This window comes from Aulonocara sp. 'chitande type north' Nkhata Bay, linkage group LG10 (assembly GCF_057382095.1).
Source record: "Aulonocara sp. 'chitande type north' Nkhata Bay isolate Kocher_YH1m ecotype deep benthic linkage group LG10, A_spYH_male_GT1.1, whole genome shotgun sequence".
Taxonomy (NCBI): Eukaryota; Metazoa; Chordata; class Actinopteri; order Cichliformes; family Cichlidae; genus Aulonocara; species Aulonocara sp. 'chitande type north' Nkhata Bay.
In genome coordinates this window covers 2,454,881-2,475,438 of record NC_141353.1, presented here as the reverse complement: position 1 = coordinate 2,475,438, position 20,558 = coordinate 2,454,881, and the positions used below count along the sequence as shown (strand labels likewise).

General features: G+C 40.3%; 2 protein-coding genes across 3 annotated transcripts in view; both read right to left on the bottom strand.

The window, feature by feature from the left end:
- Positions 1 to 3,653, bottom strand: part of uvrag (UV radiation resistance associated gene) — a 92,509-nt gene extending 88,856 nt beyond the window's left edge. Inside the window, exon 1 of the mRNA XM_086307790.1 lies at positions 3,255 to 3,653. Within this exon, the coding sequence (XP_086163916.1) occupies positions 3,255 to 3,359 (105 nt within the window). The 5' untranslated portion in view covers positions 3,360 to 3,653. The remainder of the gene's footprint in view (positions 1 to 3,254) is intronic.
- Positions 3,654 to 5,467: 1,814 nt separating this feature from the next.
- On the bottom strand, positions 5,468 to 20,503 carry dgat2 (diacylglycerol O-acyltransferase 2). Of its 2 annotated transcripts, none has more exons than XM_086307788.1 (8): positions 20,483 to 20,503; positions 13,217 to 13,345; positions 12,921 to 13,028; positions 11,774 to 11,844; positions 9,107 to 9,311; positions 8,557 to 8,731; positions 7,048 to 7,232; positions 5,468 to 6,864 (listed from the first exon to the last, which is right to left on the bottom strand). In XM_086307788.1, the coding sequence occupies exons 2-8, from the start codon at positions 13,275 to 13,277 to the stop codon at positions 6,710 to 6,712; spliced, it is 960 nt and encodes a 319-aa protein (XP_086163914.1). In that variant the 5' UTR covers positions 13,278 to 13,345; positions 20,483 to 20,503; the 3' UTR covers positions 5,468 to 6,709. The 2 variants fall into 2 exon arrangements, with proteins under 2 accessions (XP_086163914.1, XP_086163913.1); XM_086307787.1 differs by lacking the exon at positions 20,483 to 20,503 and adding an exon at positions 15,002 to 15,306.
- Between the last annotated feature and the right edge of the window lie 55 nt (positions 20,504 to 20,558).

Here is a 20,558-nt window from a genome sequence, read left to right as displayed (position 1 = left end):
GAGAGAGGCCAACAGTGATCACTGACTGTTTTAGGGGCTTGTTGAGATTAAATAGAACAAGATACAAAGCATTAAAACATGTTTAAAACACAACAGACTTATTAAACACAGAGTAGTTTGGACCCAGAAGCAGGATTCATCACATCATCACTTAAAAACCGGATTGTGATAAATAGCATGGAGGTATTCTATTGATATAGAGACGCCAAATCTCCGTATTATTTAAATAAAATACTCTGGGAATACTACAAACAAGAGGGTTAATCTCATGCACCATCATCCTTCAGGAAGGTTAGCTGAGCAAACATACATGAAATCAGTGCAACCAAGAAAACCATGCAACACTGGACACACTTAGCTTGACAGAGCATATCACAACATGTTTAAAAAAAGTAATAATCCCAATATATCGTATTGTGAGTCAAGTATTGTGATGATATTGTATTGTGGGGTGTCTGGTGATTCCCACCTCTACTTTTAACAGTTTTACTGAGTATTTTAACAGATAAAAGGGAAACAGAATTTTCACTTCTGTCTTGTTTAGCTTTCGAGATCAAGGATTTCCCTGGTAGTTAAACCAGAGTAGGAACTTTACTTTCAGACAAACTGACAACTTCCACAGGCTCCCCTCAGGACTGTGTTTTCTCTCTTGTGTTGTTTATTTGGTACACCAATTCCTGCACAAACACTACTACCACTTCAGTGAATCTCCTACATGATAGAAAGGAACAGCAGGGACCAGATCCGGACCATTTCATTAAATGCTGTGAGGTCAGGCCTTGTTCTCAACGCAGCAAAGATTTCAGGGGGCAACAATCATCCCAGCACACTATCACCAAACAGCTGATCCAGTCTGTGACTGAATATCAGTACCTAGGGGTTATTCTTGACCACATGTAAAGAACTTTTCAAGGAAACTTGTATCTTTCAAAGCGGGCTCTAAAATGCTCCACATGTTCTACTGTGCTTTTACTGAAAGTGTTCTGACTTTCTTAATCTTTTGTTGGTTTGGAAATCCCTCTGAGGAACACTAAAAATCTGTAAGAAAGACAGTAACAGCATGAAGTGAATTGCATTACAGAGTTAGGAACGCATTTATAGTTATGGTGTTAGATGTTAGGCAAATACTGTTGTGGGTGACGAGAGGCATCCATTTGCCTCTTCTTTTAAAGTGAAACCATCTGGGTGGCGCTATTACCCCCTGTGCTTACAAAACACAGGCCAAACTGTAATTTATTCCTCACGGCACTTAATAGAGCATTTGTAGCAACAGATGTAGAGGGTACCAATAACAAGGTTGTTGGATCAATCCGCAGTTCATATTTTGAAATATACTGAACCCCAAGTTGTTCCCAATGCATCCATCAGGGTGTGTGTGAATGTTAAGAGTGCATAAAGCGTTTAGGTATAGATAAAAACAGGGTTTGGATGCATTTGATTGGGTGAATGAGGCTTGTAGCAGAAAGTGCTTTGAGTGCTCAAAGTGAGTGGAAAGGCACTATACAAGTACCAGTCCATTTACCAGTTCAATTTTTAAACATGGGAAACACGTACGTTTCCCAGCTAGTTTGGACAAATCATCCTGTAAGGTCCAATGAAAGGGTCTTGATGTATTGTATGCTTTTATGCTGATGTGTTTATTCTTTGTTGGTGTATGGAAATGCCACGTGGTTTCTGCAATCCAATTTTCTCATCATGACAAAGGTATTTATCCATCTAGGTCTCATGTGGTTAAAATGAATGTGCATATAGCCTGCATTAAGAGGTCATCATCAGGTTTTTTAATGAGATCACAGATAAACAAGAGGACCCATGTTAATTAAACAAATACAAAGGAAAAGTGTTTTAAATGAAATCTCTGATACTTTTTAGCAATTTATGGCCCAAACACAAAGCCAGTTGGTTTCCACTGTAATGCAGTAACTGCACACGATTAAGAGATAGAAAAACCCAACTATTTGCATGGCCAGAGTTCACAGATAAGCGTAAACAACAAATTGGTATACTGATTCTTTAAAGAGCAAGTAATGTGTGTATTTAGCTGCAGTTTAAGTAAAAGATTTTACTTACACACCACCCTCAAAAAACTGCATATCAGAGACTTGTGGTTTCCCAAAGTAAAAACAAAAACACCCAGTATACAGGATAAGATTGGAATATGTCGATAGTACTAAAATGAGGACATAGTTTGAATCATTCCAAATTGCATTATCAAAGTGTCCATCTAATCGATCCAGCACCTATCTGGGGGAGAAAAGAGTTACACTTAGTGGTGTAAATACATTATACTGTCTGTCATTTCACTGAGAAAAGAAAATCTAATGGTGCATCAGTGACACCCACGTTATGAATCCCAAGAATTTGCAAATGTCAATACACATTTGCGAGGTTTAACTACCATTAAGTAATAGTAGTAGTAGAAGATTTAAGTTTGAGGATTCATTTTATGCTGTAGGTTAACTCCATATTTTGGTTCCTAATGTTCAGTTTAGTGGTCTGAAGCAGGATAACAGTTGAAACAAGTCCAAGAGGTTCCTGCAGCACACAGACCTCTGGCTCACTGAAGCGAGGAAGTGTCATTTATCTCAACCCTAATAAAGATATTTGAAAACAACATGTTTTCTACTACAAATAATACCCAGCCAGTAAACACTGACGGAGATCTGTCGGTAGGAGACTTAGTTCCGGTTTAAGGTACGTAATCACAACGAGAGAAGCCTACATGTCAAATGAATGAAAGCACGGAATTTAAAAGTCTTCCACTTAATCCCCGGGGTTGAACGGACCAATAACGCATTCAGTCTTGAAATGCTTCAAATCACATTAAAGCAGCCGTACGAGAGCGTTTAGTGTCAAAATAATGACACGCTGTATGCTGATTTTACTTAGCTGTCACCTGCGTGCTGACATGACGCCAAGTTAAGTTACCATTAGCAGAAGCAGCTTTGTACATAAATATGTAGAAAAATAATGCGATATGGCAGTACCATGAAAAGGCTAGGCTCCAAAAGCCAAACTGCGACCTAACTGGTTTCGGCGTGTCTGGCGAGTCAGACACACTTCCATTTATTTCCAACGGGCTAGCTAACTGCAAGCTAGCAACTGCTAGCTAGCTAGCCTGCCAGGCCTGCTGTGGACCTCCGGGCAGCAGTTACAAACTAGTACATAACACAATATGGGAGCCCGGTCCAAGTTTTCCCGAGTTCACCTGAATGAGTGTGATGACAACGAAAGCTCATGGGATTTGCATTTACCTGCTGGGATGTGAGCTCCACATGTAGGGCTCGAGAGGCTGAAGCTCCAGAGTTGGTGACAGAGGCGGCGGGGATAGCAAGAACCCGACCGGTGATGGAGTTCATCCTCCTGTCGGCATCTAGCAGCAGCCCCTCATTCAATAAAGCATCCCATCTCAGACATTCACGACACTTGGCTAAAAGTTGACGAAGTTCCGGAAAACTAACAAAGACATGCAGACACGAGTGTTTCTGTGAGGAAAGCGCTACAACAGCTGTCAGCTAACCAACAGGACGTAAACAAACTCTCGGCTATTTCGCTACGTTCGGAAATCCGTCTACGGAGAGGAGGCGCGGAACTTCAGTTGCTGATTGGCTCAAACCAATATCCGTCGCGTAAAGGCGGTGCCTGGTCGTGAAAATTCGCGTTTCTATTGGCGGTATCATCTGTTTGTCTCCCTGGAGGGGACGAGCATCCGTTGAATTCTGTCAAAGCTGCAAAATATGAGGAAGTTGTATGGTACAGCGTGACATGCAGGTGACAGTTTAAACGGTAGCACTGATCTCATAATCTCTACTGGTACAAAGACAGCCAGCGACCAAAGCATTTAAAATGTATATGCAAACTGATATGAACTTTTTTCGCTAACTTTCAAATCACAGACAGTATAATACGAATACACAAATAGAGACAGGAACTAACTGCAGAATACGCGGGTAGCTTAGGCAATGTAAAACTTAAACACACACATATTTAACATATTAGCAAATTAGTCGATGTTATATTTGTTAGGCCTCTCTTAACGTTGCATGCCAATTTAGATTCTGGTCTTGTGTTTTGCGTGTAACTCAGTAGTGTAAAGTTGAAATTCATCTTTAAGTACGATGACTTGTAAATCCACCACCTACATGTGAGCAGCACAGTCAGTTATTTCAGCTTCATTCACACTGACTGCAGAACATTAAGCAACCACTAGGGGGCTGTATCAGCCACATTAAATAGTTGCGCTTCTACAGGGCCAGGAGACTGAAGGCTGCAGTCAGATAACGACCAAAAGTAGCTCCTATCTATCCACGTTGTCACCTTGACAAAAAACGTTAAAATGTAAAAGAACTTAGGGAAAATAAAAATGGACGTTCTCGATGGACTAGTCATACACTTGATGTGTTCTTATTGGTTTTTTAATAATGTTGAAGATGTTTTAATAAAGTCATATAAAAGAGAACCAGTAGCAAATAATAATAATAATTAACAAGGTTGTAATTCAGATAAATAGGAATACAAGGCATATAAAGTGAAATAATTGCGTTTTGCACTGAGATGTGTTGCTCCTGTCATATTTTTTTTTCCAGCTGATAAAAGGAGCCAGAGTACTTCCTGTCTTTATTAAGGCTTTCTGAGACTAAAGTCAAATTAACTAATGACCGCACTAAAAAAGGCCATAAGAACAAGTATAACTAACAGAAACTGAATAATGGAAAACCTTAAATGAACTTTGCGCACAGGCTTTATTCCTCAAACATTTTCAGTTTCACTTCTGAAAACAAGGCAACGACTCCATAAGCAGTAGATACAATGTTTATCATTCCGTTGTAGGTTTAACAATTTCAAAACATGACATACACAAGAGTGTATATGGTTAGTGCATAAAATGGAAAACATACAATTAACATTTACACGGTCACTTTTCATGTTGATCGTTTTTAAATGGGGTGGAATAATCCTCAAAAATATTCAGTTCAGTTTTATTTGCATAGCACCAGCAGATGTGGAAGCTAAAGTTTAAAATGGTCCCAGTGGTAATTAGCAGCAGTAGGAGCTGTAACCCTGAAATTGGAAGAGTGGCTCCAGAAAACTCCAGGTATAACATCAGAGGTGTCAGTCCAGAGGAACAGACAAAGTACGGCACAGAGCCCTAAACTCCCAGGTCTCTGGTAGAGAACGCGAGCTTGAGGATCACATCTATATCACCTGCAGGGAGGGATGAAAGGGAGGTTTTTTCCTCCCATAGAGGTAAATTGTGGTTTCAGAGGTATACTGTATGGCCCAGCTGGACTTTGAAAGTTTTTGCTGATAAGAGAATTGTGGATAATATTAAATACTCTCCAGCCAAATACTGTTCAAAACAAAGCATATATTTGGTGGGCGTGCTCCCTACACAGCACATACATAAGACTCAGATTTAGTAAAACATTGACATAAATGTGGGAAAGACTTCAAAGACACACCACACTTTTTTTCTGAAAACTTACAAAAGTTTAATTTAAACATCAGCAGAAAGATTATGCAACTCATCACACAGACAAGTCTCGCTGCTTATTGCTTGCAAATCCATTGCACAGGTATCACACTGCTCCATAGTAGTCGTCACAATGCTCAAACCAGTGAAAACTGCATCTGTAAATTCAGCCAATTCTGTTACACTTTATTCCCATCGACATGACGCACGCTTGCTTATTTTAAATGATTCCCCTGAAAGATTTTTTATAAAACTCACTGTAAACTGGAATCATCAAACATCAGGATTCCATCCATCCATCTTCACCCGCAAACATCAGGATTTTCACCCACAAAACCATTTTATCCTTTTCAACTACAGCTCAAAACCTTCCAAGACACTTAAGTTACAAGAAATCACGTAGTTTACACTGCATACATTAAATGTATCCACCCAGATAGAAACCCTGTCACCAGTATGAACATAAAAAAGAAAAAGAAATAAGCCAAGCAGAGCAGTGCCTGTCTTGGGGGGGGATCTTTGAGACTAAAACCTCAGAGGGTGATGTAAAACATCAAAAGTGCACCAGAAATATTTGTTGAGACAAATGCACTAAAATAGGCATTTCCTTGCTACAGAATTCAATTAACACTGTAAGGCTTATGTCTTATGTCTTATGCGTTTGTGCATTCACCATACCTGGTAGAATTCCTTCACTTTCGGCCTTTAACCAGCAGGAATCACCACATGTCTGTGGACATCATATGTCTTTGGCTCGATTAATCTTTGGGCACTACCCAGTGATAAAGTGGTACCTTTCATTTGCATTGTTTGTGCGTTCAGCGTGTAGAGTTGTAAAGGAGCTCAGGAAGAAGTCCTGCAAGTTACCTTCTGGCTCCATCTAGTGGAGCTTAGCGACCACTGCCTGAAAGAAGCAGTTAAAACGTGACGCCCAAGTTTTAAAAGAAAACTGGGAGGGGAAAAAAAAGGCACTGATGAGGCACTGTGGGCAACCAGACAAGAGCAGCTGGGAAAGGCCACCATTCATTAAACCTGCCATTGCCTGAGAAAGCACTATGCGTGTGTGTGAGATGGCGCAGTGAGCAAAGGTTTCTTCAGTAAACATGCAAAATGTGTCATCTGCAGTCCAGAGATAATCTAGGCACCCAGGTGCGATGACGAAGGTGACGAAACGAAGACGAGGCGAGGGGTTTGGAGATGCACAGTTCGGGCCATTAGCAGCGACCCGTCATCTTCCTAGTGGATGTGCAGGATGTCACTCTCTTTCAGACCAAAGCGGGTCTTGTACTTGTCAAAAAGGCACTGGAGGGACTTGATGTACATTGCATGGTAGAGATCCACCGCTTCCTCTGATGCATCCTCAATTTTTGGCACAGTGATTGGCTCCCCAACTATTAAAAAAGAAAAACACAGGAGACAAACAGTTAAAACAAACAGTTGAGCAAATATTGACTGTGTCCTATGAACTGTTTGGTTGGTCACTGTCCTACAAAAACTTTAGTAACACAGCCATGTCGAGGTCAGAGAAAACTAATCTGTACCGTACAGTCAAAGCAAACACGAGACAAACTTGCCTATGGTAGTGATGGGCTTGGAAAAAGGCACAATGCCCCAGGAGCTTCCAAAGAAAAGGCACGGGGCAAAGCCCAACATCTTCTGTAACTTCTTTTGCAGAGACCTCCAGACGGTCCCCTCGTCGAAGATCACCTGCTTGTAGGCGTCGTTCTCGCCGAAGGAATAGACTGGAACCAGATCAGCCCTGAGGGAACAAAGCAAGTGACTCAACACACCTGCCCGACCGTGAAAAAGAACAACACATCTATGCGAAACATCTAGAACACATAAAAGGTCATTGAGACTTATTTGAGAAAAATGTCAGTTAATAAACAAATATTTGTTCACTGTCCTCTTGCTGAAGCTTTGCAGTTGTTGTTCACATGACCAGAAATGTGGTTTTATGGTTATATTATATGGTTATCTGTGAATCTCCTGGTTTTAAAAGCAGTAATAAGAACAGAGTTTGAAGCGTTGCACACGTGTGATAACCACCACGTTCCTTACATGTCTCTACTTGCCTGAACGGCCAGCTTCAGTTTACCAAATATTCAAAAATAGCCAACAGGTTTGGATTTATGGTGCAATGTGCACCATCAGGAATCGGTGCAAGGAACACGGACAGTTTGTAAAAAGCATTCAATGTCCCTGTGGGGAGGAGCAGCCACGTTTTTGTATAACAACTGTGGAAGGTGTTATGTGATCGGGAAATTTCTTAAATCCACCCTGATCTGTAACTAAGCTAGAGTCTGAAGGTTTGCAGGGGCCGTTTTTAGACCACAGAATCAGTCGTTTTTAGAGAGAGATTTTTTCCAGCTGTTTGTGAAAGATTCAATCTGGTTTTCCATCCAGTATTTTAGAAGAAACAATCAGAGCATCAATCCCTTTGACCAAAAATAAACAATAAATATATTTGTTAAAGCGGACACTTGTTTTGTGACGACACAACACATCATTCAGCTGGTTGCAACATCGTCTCTATTTCATAAGCACTGAAACAAAGCCTTAGAAGTTCCACAAAATCAATCCAAAGTGACCCAAATTCACATTTGAGGCTTACATCAGCTGCTGTGCTAGCCTAATTGTAACGAATAAAGGTCTGCATAACTGCGTGTCTTTTCCAGCGCGTTCTAAGCTTCTTTGGATAGGGTGCACCCACTGATATGATAATCCTCGGCTGTATTTGTGAAGGAATGGGCTTGTTTGGGCTGGTGAGATAAACCGAGGGCCCTTCACGCTGCAGTCTGTCTCATTAACGCATAGCCAAGGGGGGAGCTCAAACTGCCCAGCCCCTGAAAGTGAACTATATGTCACGAGGAGCTGAGCAGGGACAACACTGCACATTCATAGAATGATTTAGCAGCTCTCTCTTTGCAAGCATGTGGCCTTTCTGGGTATAATAATCTAGGATTTTGTTATTCCCGTGAGGTGCCGCAGCTCAGGGAATTACATTTTCCCATTCAACAACATATTGTGCGGGTCAGTGAAAACCACACGTGCTCGTGTCTGAAAATGCGCAGCCGACTCACCCTTTCCGCAGCGCTAGCCTAACAAAGCCTTTACGATTCTTCAGGGTGACAGAATTCAAGCCGGGTGTGCACTGCAGAGACTCGGCTGCCCCTCCGACAACGATAATCACAGCATTTCCCGTCCCATTCTGTGACAACAGGTAGTCGATGGAGTTCTTGTTCACAGGGCAGATACCTGTGGGGGGGCAAAATGTAGGTAAACTGCTCATTACAACTCAGATTCACTGAGTTTTAGGTCTCTGTACGAGTTACACACCAGCCTTTTGTATGCTTTCTATACCATATTGTGCATTAGGCAAAATCCACCAATATGCAGAAGAAATGTTAAACATTCAAAAAAGAAAACAAGAACTTATTCCACATGTAAGGGGCAAAAATGAAGCCTGAAGAGCAACCAGGCCCTCCAAACAGATGAAGCTCAGAATCAGTCGATCGATGTCAACTGAAGCCGCAGCAGGACAAAGGTCAGCTCTCCCAGCGCTAGTTATCACTTATTTTGACATTTTAAGAATTCAAACAAGAATTTCTGGCTTCTTCAGTCAAATCTCACCTCCAGACATCAGATAGTCTCGCAGGATGGGAAAACGAAAGTTTCCTGCTAGGGTTGCAAGGGAAGGCTTGATGCCAGGGAATTTCTTAGAGAAGCCTGTGGCCTCCGTCCCAAAGTTGCAGAAACCACCAAAACAAAAGATGCCGTGGGGATGGTAGCCAAAGATGTAGTTCCGGCTGGGCAGCAGGTCGTGAGTTTTAATTAGCTGCAGGACAAAAAGGACAAAGAGTGGATAAACAGTGTGAGACCGATTCTCAGACGAGGACAAAAGTTTGATGAACATGGATTTATTTTTCTGCTTTTATCATGCATCAAACGGATAAGGTGCAAAAACTGAAACAGACTTTAGACGAAAACTAAAGCCACTGCATGATAAATGTGATTAAAGGTGGAACCCCCTCCCCTCAAAAAAATAAATAAATAAATACTGAAATGAGACCAATGTTCAGCGCCGTAATAGCAAGAATGCTAGCCTGAAATGGTGTGTTCAAGAATTTGTGATGTCTAATAGCTTACAAGGGTCAGATTCACCCTGGGCACCTTTATTCTAGACCACTGCGATGTGAACTAAATGGCATTTGGCTCGAGGTGCTCGAAGCTCAAAAAGAAAAATTTAAATTGAAGCATTCACCAGCAGCGCATGTTTCCAAAGATCACGGCCTGATTACTCAACAGTTTAGGAACTAGCTTCTCTTTTATCAAACTTTAATCACCAACCATATTTCTGTTCAGCAGAAGCATCCTGTAAAAAGAAGCTTATGACATCATCTGAACTGTAATATTTACTAGCTTTTTGTTTGTGAATGAAGGAAAAAAACAAAAAAACAAAACAAAAACAAAGATGGTTCAATTATACACAAAGCAATTCATGAATGAGAATCCAAGACAGTAAAGCAAAGTCCTGAAATATGAAGAACATAAATGGGTTCCAGTAACAATGTTAACAATATACGATCATAGCTGTATACTTTAGTGATTTTCAATATGGTAAATGGCCTGTATTTGTATAGTGCTTTACTCATCCAGTCATCCACCCATTCACACACTGCTGATGGCAGCTACATTGTAGCCACAGCCACCCTCGGGCGCACTGACAGGCGATAGTAAACATTATTGTAGGTATATTTTTTAACACTACATGTGAACATGGATGTGTAGACAGCCATTATTCATTGCACACACACACACAGTATGATGTATACTGCTTTAGTAAAACTAGGACACTCTTATCAGCCAGACAGCACATACAATCATAAAATTAGGATCCAGTGTGCACCTGTTCAGGCTGACAGCAGTGATGTGTCAGCATTATCATCAAACCCATCATTGCACAATAAAGCTGTAAAGGTGAACATGGCCCATAAGAAAAGTGTGCTCTGATGTGCAGTGCAGACTTGGATCCATCACAATGTGTAAACAAAGCTCCATTAGTAGCTAGTCCAAAATAACAGCTGTGTAATCACATTAGCACAGGAGAACCCATTCAAGCTCTCCATGGCAGCGCAGGAGACCACCTGGCATATGTGGAGGATTACAGTGGGACTAGGGCAGCAAACACAGCACTTAACCCCTCGTACAGATCCAAGCAGAAGAAAAGAGAAGGAGGAAGAAGAGAGTCACTCGTTTCAAGAAGGAGCAGCAGTAATATAAAAGAGTACCTGATTCTAGTATTGAAGCAGACTTGCACATCTATCCGTGCAACACATTTCATAACAAGTCTCACTTCGGACTTCCTTCGGTCCTCACCTCAACTTCAGTGTTGGCTCGGACTTTGACCGGTTGTTTCCAACTCATAAATCATCAATACTCGCCCTGTGACTAACTCATGTGTTTGTAGATAATTTCAGGATATTTTGAAGTACAAAAAACAGTAAATCCCTCACTTTGACTGTGAATGTAACAGCTTCACATGAGCGAATAACTAATACAGTGGCTTCATCTGTGTTAAACATGAGGTGGTGACATCAATGAGAAAGGCCCAACTACAGTGAAGCATCTAGATGACAAAGAATGAATGCTTGGTTCATCACCCTGGATTTAGCGCTCTTTGTTCTCAAGATCTGACCGACGTCAACATATTTGTTTAATAAATAAATTAAATAAGTAAATATATATTGCTCCTGGATGTTAGAGAGTGGAACGTTGGCCCTGTATTTTTATGACTACTGTGTAATGTGTAAGAAGACAGCTATCCTCCCTTTAAGCATGCTTTAACCGTGACTTTTGACTTCTTGTGTGACAGTATAGTGAGGAACAGCTACTAAACATCTGTACCATCCAACACAAAGCCCTTTAGCCTGACCAAGGATTTTATTGTCCCCTACACTGCGGAGTACCTGATGAGAGAAAAGCTTAGCACTGCTTCTTAGACCTTCAACTGGGGCAAAGTCTGAAGCCAACATCATACCCTCATCTTAATCAACACAGGACAAGTAAGAGTACAGAGCAGATGGCTCAATGCAGCCCCGATAAGCCTATCTGTAATGTTAAACGTGCACAACTAAACACATTTCACACAGGAGCAGCTTCATCTGACATAAGGGAGATGTTTAGGACCCATTTCCTGGAGTCCTGGCACCACCGTCGCTCTGCAAAGCTCCAGATTTCCCTATATTACAGATGAGTGCGTCAGCAAGGGAGCATCACAAAGATGACACATTCACCCACCCTGATTGGAAAGTAGTCTCGGAAATACGTCCACACTGTCCAGTTCCTCACCCAGGAGGACCTCCTGCCACCTGAGGAGAAAGTTACACATGAGTCACTCAGAGCATGCGCACAAAAATAGAACTAACCGTAATTTTTCGTAACAATTCAACCTTAGTTTTTTATTATACAGTTTATTAATCTGTCATTTAATTAGTTTTGCCCGGAAGTGCAGAGTGACGTCTTCAAATATTACCCAGTCAAAATAATCCGAACAACTGTCCTCTCATTAAGATGCTGAGAAATGAACCGAATATGCCTGAATAATAAGTTTCCGCACTACCCAAAATTCCCTTGAGCTCTACGTTTACATGTGCTGCCATGCTAGGGGTACAGTAAGGCTGTACACGGCAGAGCACTGTGTTGAGCTAAACCAGCATGCTAACATAAGCTAAGCCAGTAGTCTAACATGCTGATGTATAGCATTTTAGCATGCTAACATATAGCATGCTAACATAAGCTAAGCTAGTAGTCTAACATGCTAATGTATAGCATTTTAGCATGCTATACTTTAGCTAACATGCCAATCTATAGCATGTTAGCTAAAGTACAAATTTTTAAAATGATGAAAAAGAAAAAGAAACTCTTTAGCCGGATTAAACTGTCATTTCAAAGAATTTGGCACCAACAGGTGGGCAATTCTTTGTCTAAGACTCAAGGTTATTATAGTTAACAAAAACTAAACTAAAATTAAAACTAGATGTGGAAAAATGTAGTTAACCAAAATGAAAATAAAAACTAAACTTTTGAAAAAAAAAATTAACTAATGAAAACAATTTGTGAACTTGTAAAGCTTATTAAAGTAAAATAAAAGGCAGAGGAAATAGCATTAGTCTAAAGCTTTTCTATCACCGGATGCAGAAATCCTCATCAAACGTGCCTAAAATCTCAACATTGTCATTTCACAAATCTCATTTTGGTTACTTCAAATAAATGAAATCATAAAAATAAAATCAAGAATTATAAGCAATTATTTTAGTTAAACCGCCACACTAGTTCACAGTGCCAGAAAGTCTCTCATTAAGACCTATAGTCCGGTGCAGCCAAAACTCAAACCATTAGGTAACAGTTTTGTTTTGTTTTTAAATTGACATCTTTCGTGGCTTGCCTTGTTTTGGGGTGTTCCAGTCAAAAATAAGCCAGGCTATATAAATGGCAGCAATCAGCCAGCAGTCAGTGCAGAAGATGTAGAGCAGTAATGCAGTGCAGGCAGCACCTGGGGGGAGACGGGGAAATAGTCACTAAAGTTAAACCTGAATTCATCACAAAGGGTTAAGGTAATCCATCATCAGGGTGTAATCACACGAAAGAAGGCCAACAAGCCATCAACGAGTGTGTGTTCACTTTAAAGACTGATCTGACCTCCTTTACTTGTGACACTAATAAGTCAACTCTCTCACTCACCCAAGGCTAAGAAGGAGATGACCCACTGCATCACAGAGATCACCTGCAGATGCTTCTCCATCTTGGATGTGCAGGGCCATAACCCTGAGGGGAGGTCCTGCAGAGCGGAGAGGATGCTGGAGCCAGTGCCTTGAGACAAAAACAAATCAATGGATCAGGTATAAAAACAGAAGGAAGAGATAAAGATCACGCAAAAAAAAAAAAATCTAGTCAACATTTCCCAGAAGAAATTCTTGCCTAGAGTTGATTTGAGTTAAACAAAGCCAAAGGTGGACATCAATCAAAACAAAGAGTTAATGATTTACTCCAGAACGGATTGCACCGACCTGTCCTACATCAATAATACAGTACATTTCCAGCGAGTCCAAAACTACACAGCCTCAGCTACTCACCAGGCTGAAAGAGTGAACCCACGCAGCTACGTGTGAGAAAGAAGCGCAAAGCAACATTAAGAAGCAACTAACGTGAGTCGAGGCCGTGTCACAGCGAGCCAATAAGAAGCTCTCGCACTCCAGGAAAACGCTGTCCTCTAATCCCATCTGTCCTCACTGAAAATAACCTGGTACCGGGGCTCGGCTGGTAATGCCTGCAAACTATGATGCTATGAGTCCTTGAGACTATCACAGCTTAAATGTGTGGCAGAGAAGTTGGCTGGAATTCAGCAGTGATGGTTAAACCAGCCTGCTTAGAGCTAGATCAAACTGGTGGGTAAAAGCTGAAACCAAACAAACAGTGTGATCTCCTGGAGAACAGGGGGCACAACAGGGGGGCCCACGTGCTTGGCTTTCAAGAGCCATCCTAGACCTAAACAGCTAGAATTATTGGACATGCAAGTAGTCGCCTCTAAATGCAAACAGCACAACGTTTTGTAATTAACACAATAACAGGCCCACATAGACACATCAGCTTGTGTTTGTATAGTTTCTAGTGTTCGTATAGTTTCTAGTGTTCATTTAAGCCAGGGGTGCCCAATCCCGGTCCTCGAGAGCTACCGTCCTGCAGCTTTTAGATGCATCCCTACTCCAACACAGCTGAATCAAATGGTTTGATCTCTACAGCATGCCATCATGTTTGGCAAAGGCCTGATAACAAGCCATTCATTTGATTCAGGTGTGTGGGAACAAGGATGCATCTAAAAGCTGCAGGACGGTAGCTCTCGAGGACCGGGATTGGGCACCCCTGATTTAAGCTATGAATCATATTTGATACACAGAAACCAAATGGCATGTTTGGATACAGTAACACAACAGGGAACCCCCCACTACCACTCCTCCACCCCCATTCCCACAATAACCCCACGAATTATAAGCAAGATGCATGCAGAAAGCATGCGATTATGAGAGGTATGGTCACTTACATCCGTGTGTCATTATTCCATCAACTTTGAGCTAACTTGCAGCTGTCACTGTGTGGTTTAGGTTAAAAGCCTGAGTTTAGTTCCTCTCAACCAAAGACCATTCAGAGTGGAAGCGTGTTATAAGTATTCACAGAACACAAATCAAACACCGTGATTAGCAAAATACATAATAGCAAAATTCTTAGACAGTATTTTGAGCTTCTCCCACTGTGTCCAGATGAACAGAATCAACCTTTGGAGATTGATTTACCAGGATGATTGAGCATAGCAATATCCTATTAATTTCATTTCTGTTATCATAGTAAGTATTAAACTCCCGTTTTGTTTTGCATGCATTAAAACAAAACTCCAGGCTTGTTTGCGTTCCTATTCGTTTCGCTCCTTCACGCCCTTGGGACACTTTTGAAGACCCCAAATAACCATCTTACCTTTGATGAATCCCGAGTATGCAGCAAGTATGGTTTTCATAGCTCAGTCTTCTTGTTGGCTGATCAAAGTGCCCGAAAAACCTTTGAAATTATTTTTTAAACAATAATAAAATAAGTTAAAACATCAGGAGCTCCGAGCTTACAGCTCCGCTGTCATGACTGCGTTTAACAGCAGCTGACTGAAGAGTCCAGCGGGCATTTAATCAGCGCGGGGAGGAGCAAGAAGCCAGGAGGTACTGCGGGAGTCTGCGGACACCAAAGCGGAGGCAAGACTGCAGGTAACGTGGAGGAGCAGTGCTGCCGCTGAGCTGCTCTCTCTGTATTTATGAGGCCAGTCACGTGGGTCAGCGACCTGTTCAAAACATGTATTGACCATTCGTGCCACAGCTCTTCAGCATGCCTCATGGGACAGAGGAGCTGTGTACAAACATGTGTCCAGCTGTTTTATGGCCAGAAGCCAAGTAATAAACGGTCCCTTTCTCCTTATTTTAAAAAAAGTGTTTTGTTTTGGGGGTTTTTTTGTTGTTGTTTTTTTTAGAAAGGAAGTCTGTTTTTAATCGAATTAAACTTTTATTCTTTATTATTATTATTTTTGTCTAAAATTATTTGTTCATAGCTATAAACCTTAAAATCATTAGTTTTACTATATTTAAGCTGCTTTTTAATTTTTAGTTATTTTAATAAAGCTGCTTACTTTATATCAGGGTCGTAGGTATTGACTGATGCCAAAAGCAACTCTTGCAAAAGAAGTTGCACCGGCCTTACATCATTCGAGAGATGTTGCACCCTCCGCATACAGAGTTCAATGTTCTGTCTCCAAATTGCCAAAGCTAAGTTACTCGCTTGTTTAAACGCAGTCGGCAACTATTTATAGCTGCGAATCATTTTCCTAAGATCTAAGATTTAACACATATGTAATCTATGTACAGTATTGTGCAAAAGTCTTGCGCTATATTCCTTTATATTTTGCTGGGAAAATGGGAAATATGTGCAACGATTTATTGACACGTGCAAACATACATTGAAATAAAATAGACAAGAAAACGTTCTAATAATTATATTGAACTTGAAAGTCAGTATTTGTTATGACTGAGTTCTTCAGCACAGCCTGAAGCTTATAGTTTCCTGTCGGAGACTCAAAGCTCTTCCTTGGATGCTGCCGTCTCCGTTTCTTTGTCAAGATGATCCCACACTTGTTCAGTAATGAAGTCCAGGCCAATCCATGACTGACTTATCTAAGTTGTTCACCATGTGTAGACACAACACTGGTTCATCCCTTGAGTTAGATTCCTTTTTCTTGCTTGAACGATGCATAGGTCCGTGTTAAGGAGCTTAACAAAGGGAAAAAAAACAGTGCGTGACTGAAAATGGATGAAAAGGCGGCTGATGTCCGAAAACATCAGCTTATATCTTGCTTTCAGAATCCTTGGAAGCAAGATTTAAAGACTTATATCACTTTTGACTTTTCCACAATATTGTATTTATTCTTTTATTCTCGTGAACTGGAATGTGCTCTGTATCAATGCTGCAACCAAATCACCAACATCAGACCTTTAAAAAAAAAACTGAACTGAACCTGCTGCACTGAAAAGTGCTCAATATGTCATGACATGACTCCAAACACGGGCAGCTGTGGGTTGCATTGTGTAACAGGTTACAGAGGCAGCCATCTGTCCAAGAAAGCGCTCAGGTAAATCCTCTGCACTTGGCACTGCAGAGATACTCACCAAGCCAGACCCAGCAGGACACATGACTAAAGTAAAGCTGCTGGCAAACAGCTGAAAATGTGAGCCCACCCGTGGAGAAGGTAAACCACCAAAATCACAGTGTAAAAATATCTACTGTTTACTATGTAATGGCATTTAGATGAAATAGCACAAGATACTTGAAGTTTAAATAGTAATATCGATGGGGGCATATTACCATATAGGACGCTGGATGTGTTGTTTTAGATCTTTAGCTTTGATTGTGCAGCAATTGAGCCTGAAGATTTCAATGAAGTCATGTCTGAGCTCATGATCCTGCTGAAGTCATGCTTTTTAATGTTTGCTCTTTGGCTTTACCTCTTTTGACTTCAACAAATTAAATATAATTTCCTGTCTGTTCCAGTAAAAAAGAAAAAAAATCTCTTGCACTTTGTATCTAATGTGCTTCATCCAAAAACTGATATCGCATATCTACAGGGACCCAGCCAAGAAATATAACAGCTTCTGGATTAATCAATTATATAGTCCTTGACATCAGGTCAGTGTTGAGAAATAATTCAGGGCAACAGCATCAGCAGCAGCAGCGCTGGAATAATCTACTTTTAAAGTACAGTCTTTAGTATTGTTTATTCTTTCTTCAGTGCCACCTCTGGCTGGCTTTTGATTGTGGTGTGAGGAGTTCGAGTGTTCAGCTCCAGTTTTTTCTGCTGTGGTGACAGTTAATTCTGAAATTATGCACCACCTGCAATAATCCATCCTGCTTACCCCGACTGTTGCAGAATTTCTTGTTCTCATATAATAATAATAATCTGTAGAACAGATATCCCGTTATCTACAGATATGACTTCCTCCCCTAATATAATAAGGTCTCATGTAAGCTCTCTGCTCTAAAGCAACTTTTCATTTCTTAAAATGCTGTAATTCATTTGGGACGATAGAGCCAATATTACGTTATATTTTAATGAGTATTTAGATCGTGACGCTTAAAAGCCACAAAGATAAGATGTGCCCTGTAGGATTCTGTACTTTGACCACTGTCTTCAAAAATAAGTCAATAATGTTGTTATCCTGACCTCACTCACACCCCACACCCACCTAACGGCAGCTTGAGACCAAACAAACATTGAAAGCATTGTCTACTGTACTGTATGAGTACAATCTACAACACACTAACAACATACTTAGCAGGCAAGGACTGTTTCCAAAGCACAAAACATGCCCCATTAAATTTTCATCACTTTACACTGATAAGACTAATAACAGGATCATCACGCCTGGTGGATTACTGGTGAATTCTGCTGTTTCGACTTTTGTGAAACGTGAAACACTTTGTAAGATTTTAAAAAAAAATCCCACTGCAGAGATTTGCAACTGATGAATAATTATTTAAACCTCTTGTTTATTTGACGGGAGAGAGGAAATATGAGCTCATTTTGAGTTTATTGGCAGCAACATTTTCCCACAGACATGTTTGCCACTACGCTGCATCACATCTTCATTCAACACTAAACTTAAACTGCTCAGCAGTTCGAGGCCTTCCATGGGATACTGTTCGTTTAATACTATGCTTTGTGTTTTCAATAGTGGGCTGTTTGGAACCTAAAATAAGCCAGTTTAGCAACTACACTGCTTTAATATAGAGCCATTATGTTGTTATAAGTGTAAACGTGGTTTAGCATCATTACTGTCTTGATCCCTCATTTCTTTATTCATTGACGGAGAAATGCAGCATATAAGGCAAAAACAGTGTCTTTCGAATTCTTGCAAGCTTGAAAGTCAATATTTGATATGACTGCTTTTATTCTTCAGCACAGCCTGAACTCTGAGTGTTTATTGTCATTCTTTAAGCAGTCTTTGAGAATAGTTCTGCAGGGTTCTTGACAGACATCCCAAAACTTTTCTTCAGCTGTTGGCTGCCTTTTGTTCTGTTCTCTGTCAAGATGATCTTACACTACATCACAGTACAGGTACAGGATGTGGGGAGGCCAGTCGGTGACTATAGTGTTCTGTCCAGACAAGACAGAAATGAAAAACACTGATAGATCTCAGAAAGCCTGGAGAACTATTGCTCAAGAGCACTTTAGAAATTACAACAAGGTTGGATCCTTGCAAGCATAAAATAAAGAAACGAGGCATTACTCAAGACTTTTGCACAGTGCTGACAGCAGAGGTCTTGCTGACAGTATCAATGTCTGATGTGCGTTAATGCCTCCTGATAACAGATACAGGATTTTTAAATGGTACGCTGACATTAGTCTATAGACAAGCTCATAATTTCCAGAGAGAAATCTAAATTCTGATTCATGTTGTACTTTGTAGAGTTGGACACAAGACAAGGTTAAAAGGGACTCGCTATATTACGTGCAGACTGCTTTATTTAAAGATGATCTCTTTCTTATTCTCTACCCACATCTGCTCGTCCTTTAGTCAGCATTTTTGTCAGCTCATCACACACGTACACACATACAGTATATCTTGCCTGCTCTGTGTTGAAAGGAGCAGGGCATTGTCCAGTCTGTCAGTTATTTCATTTGGAAATATCAGAATTGTGCCATGTGATATAAAAGTCACCTGCCAAAGTTCACAGACACTCTTATCATTTGGGACTCAGATTAAAAAACCAGACACCCTTTAACCTGTGATTTCTAATAATACAATAAATCACACACACACACTCATATTTATTCTCACGTCTCACTTGGTAATAAAAATATATCTAAGAATTTTAAAACGATCATTAAGACTGTTCTCAATAGTACTGACTAGTGATGGGATTTCCGGCTCTTTTTAGAGATCCGGCTCTTTCGGTTCGGCTCACTAAAAAGAGCCGGCTCTTTCGGCTCCGAACCGGCTCTTCAGGTTGTTTTGTTGCTTTAATTTATTTATTATTAACAATAATATAAAATTATGCACAAAAGGAATTACTAACGTAAAAACAAGTGGTTTTATTTATATATGTTTATATATAAATATATGCGGTGGCCCCTAGAGACAAAACACGTACAAACTCCAAAACACATTTCTAGCATGAACTGAACTTCCAAAGCAGAGCTACTAGATCACTTAAATTACACAATTGAAAGCATGTGTGTATTGTTTGTGTATTTATACACAGGCACTCATATATATATTCAAATAATTTAAAAAAAAGTTCATTTACCTGTTATTACCACACACCAAATCCGGTCGTTGGTACTTGCTGGCTTGTGTAGCCACAAGATAACAAAGGCTCAACACTGCGCCCAGCATCCTGGAGCACTTCTGTTGTCTTTTGTACGTGTTTTGAGTTTTTATGTGCTTCTGAGTTTTTATATGCTTCTGAGTTTTTACGTGCTTCGGAGTTTGTACGTGTTTTTACGTGTTTTTGGAGTTTTTACGTGTTTTGGAGTTTGTACGTGTTTTTACGTGTTTTGGAGTTTGTACATGCTTCAGAGTTCGTACGTGATTTGAAGTTTGTATGTGCTTTGTCTCTAGGGGCCACCGTAAATATACTTTTATTTATTCACTCCACATAAAATGTAATAAATAAATCATCTAATACAAAAATCAACTATTCACATTTCAAGTTTTAACTATTTAAATTTTCAGCTTTTTCCTTTCACAAATTTAAAGTGAAAAGAACACAAAACACTGCAAACCACAACACAATTAAATATAAATTATAATATGAAAACTAAAAGAACATGCATATTCTCTGTCATATGGACCTGCATGAATAAACTTTCTCAATCCTTTATCATCTGCAACCGAAAATAGTTGTGGATGATTACTATACCTTTCTAATGTTGTTGTCCCTGCCTCTCTTTCTCTCTCTCTGGCTCTGTTCCTGTGCTACTGAGTGTAACTACCGC

What these genes read in the sequence shown, in the direction of transcription:
- dgat2 (XM_086307787.1), bottom strand. Translation starts at nt 15,041, where the DNA reads ATGAAAACCATACTTGCTGCATACTCGGGATTCATCAAAG. An exon ending in CTGGAACACCCCAAAACAAG is followed by an intron (nt 11,845 to 12,920) that starts GCAAGCCACGAA and finishes CTTTCTCCTCAG; the next exon opens with GTGGCAGGAGGTCCTCCTGG. An exon ending in AGACTATCTGATGTCTGGAG is followed by an intron (nt 8,732 to 9,106) that starts GTGAGATTTGAC and finishes GCCCCCCCACAG; the next exon opens with GTATCTGCCCTGTGAACAAG.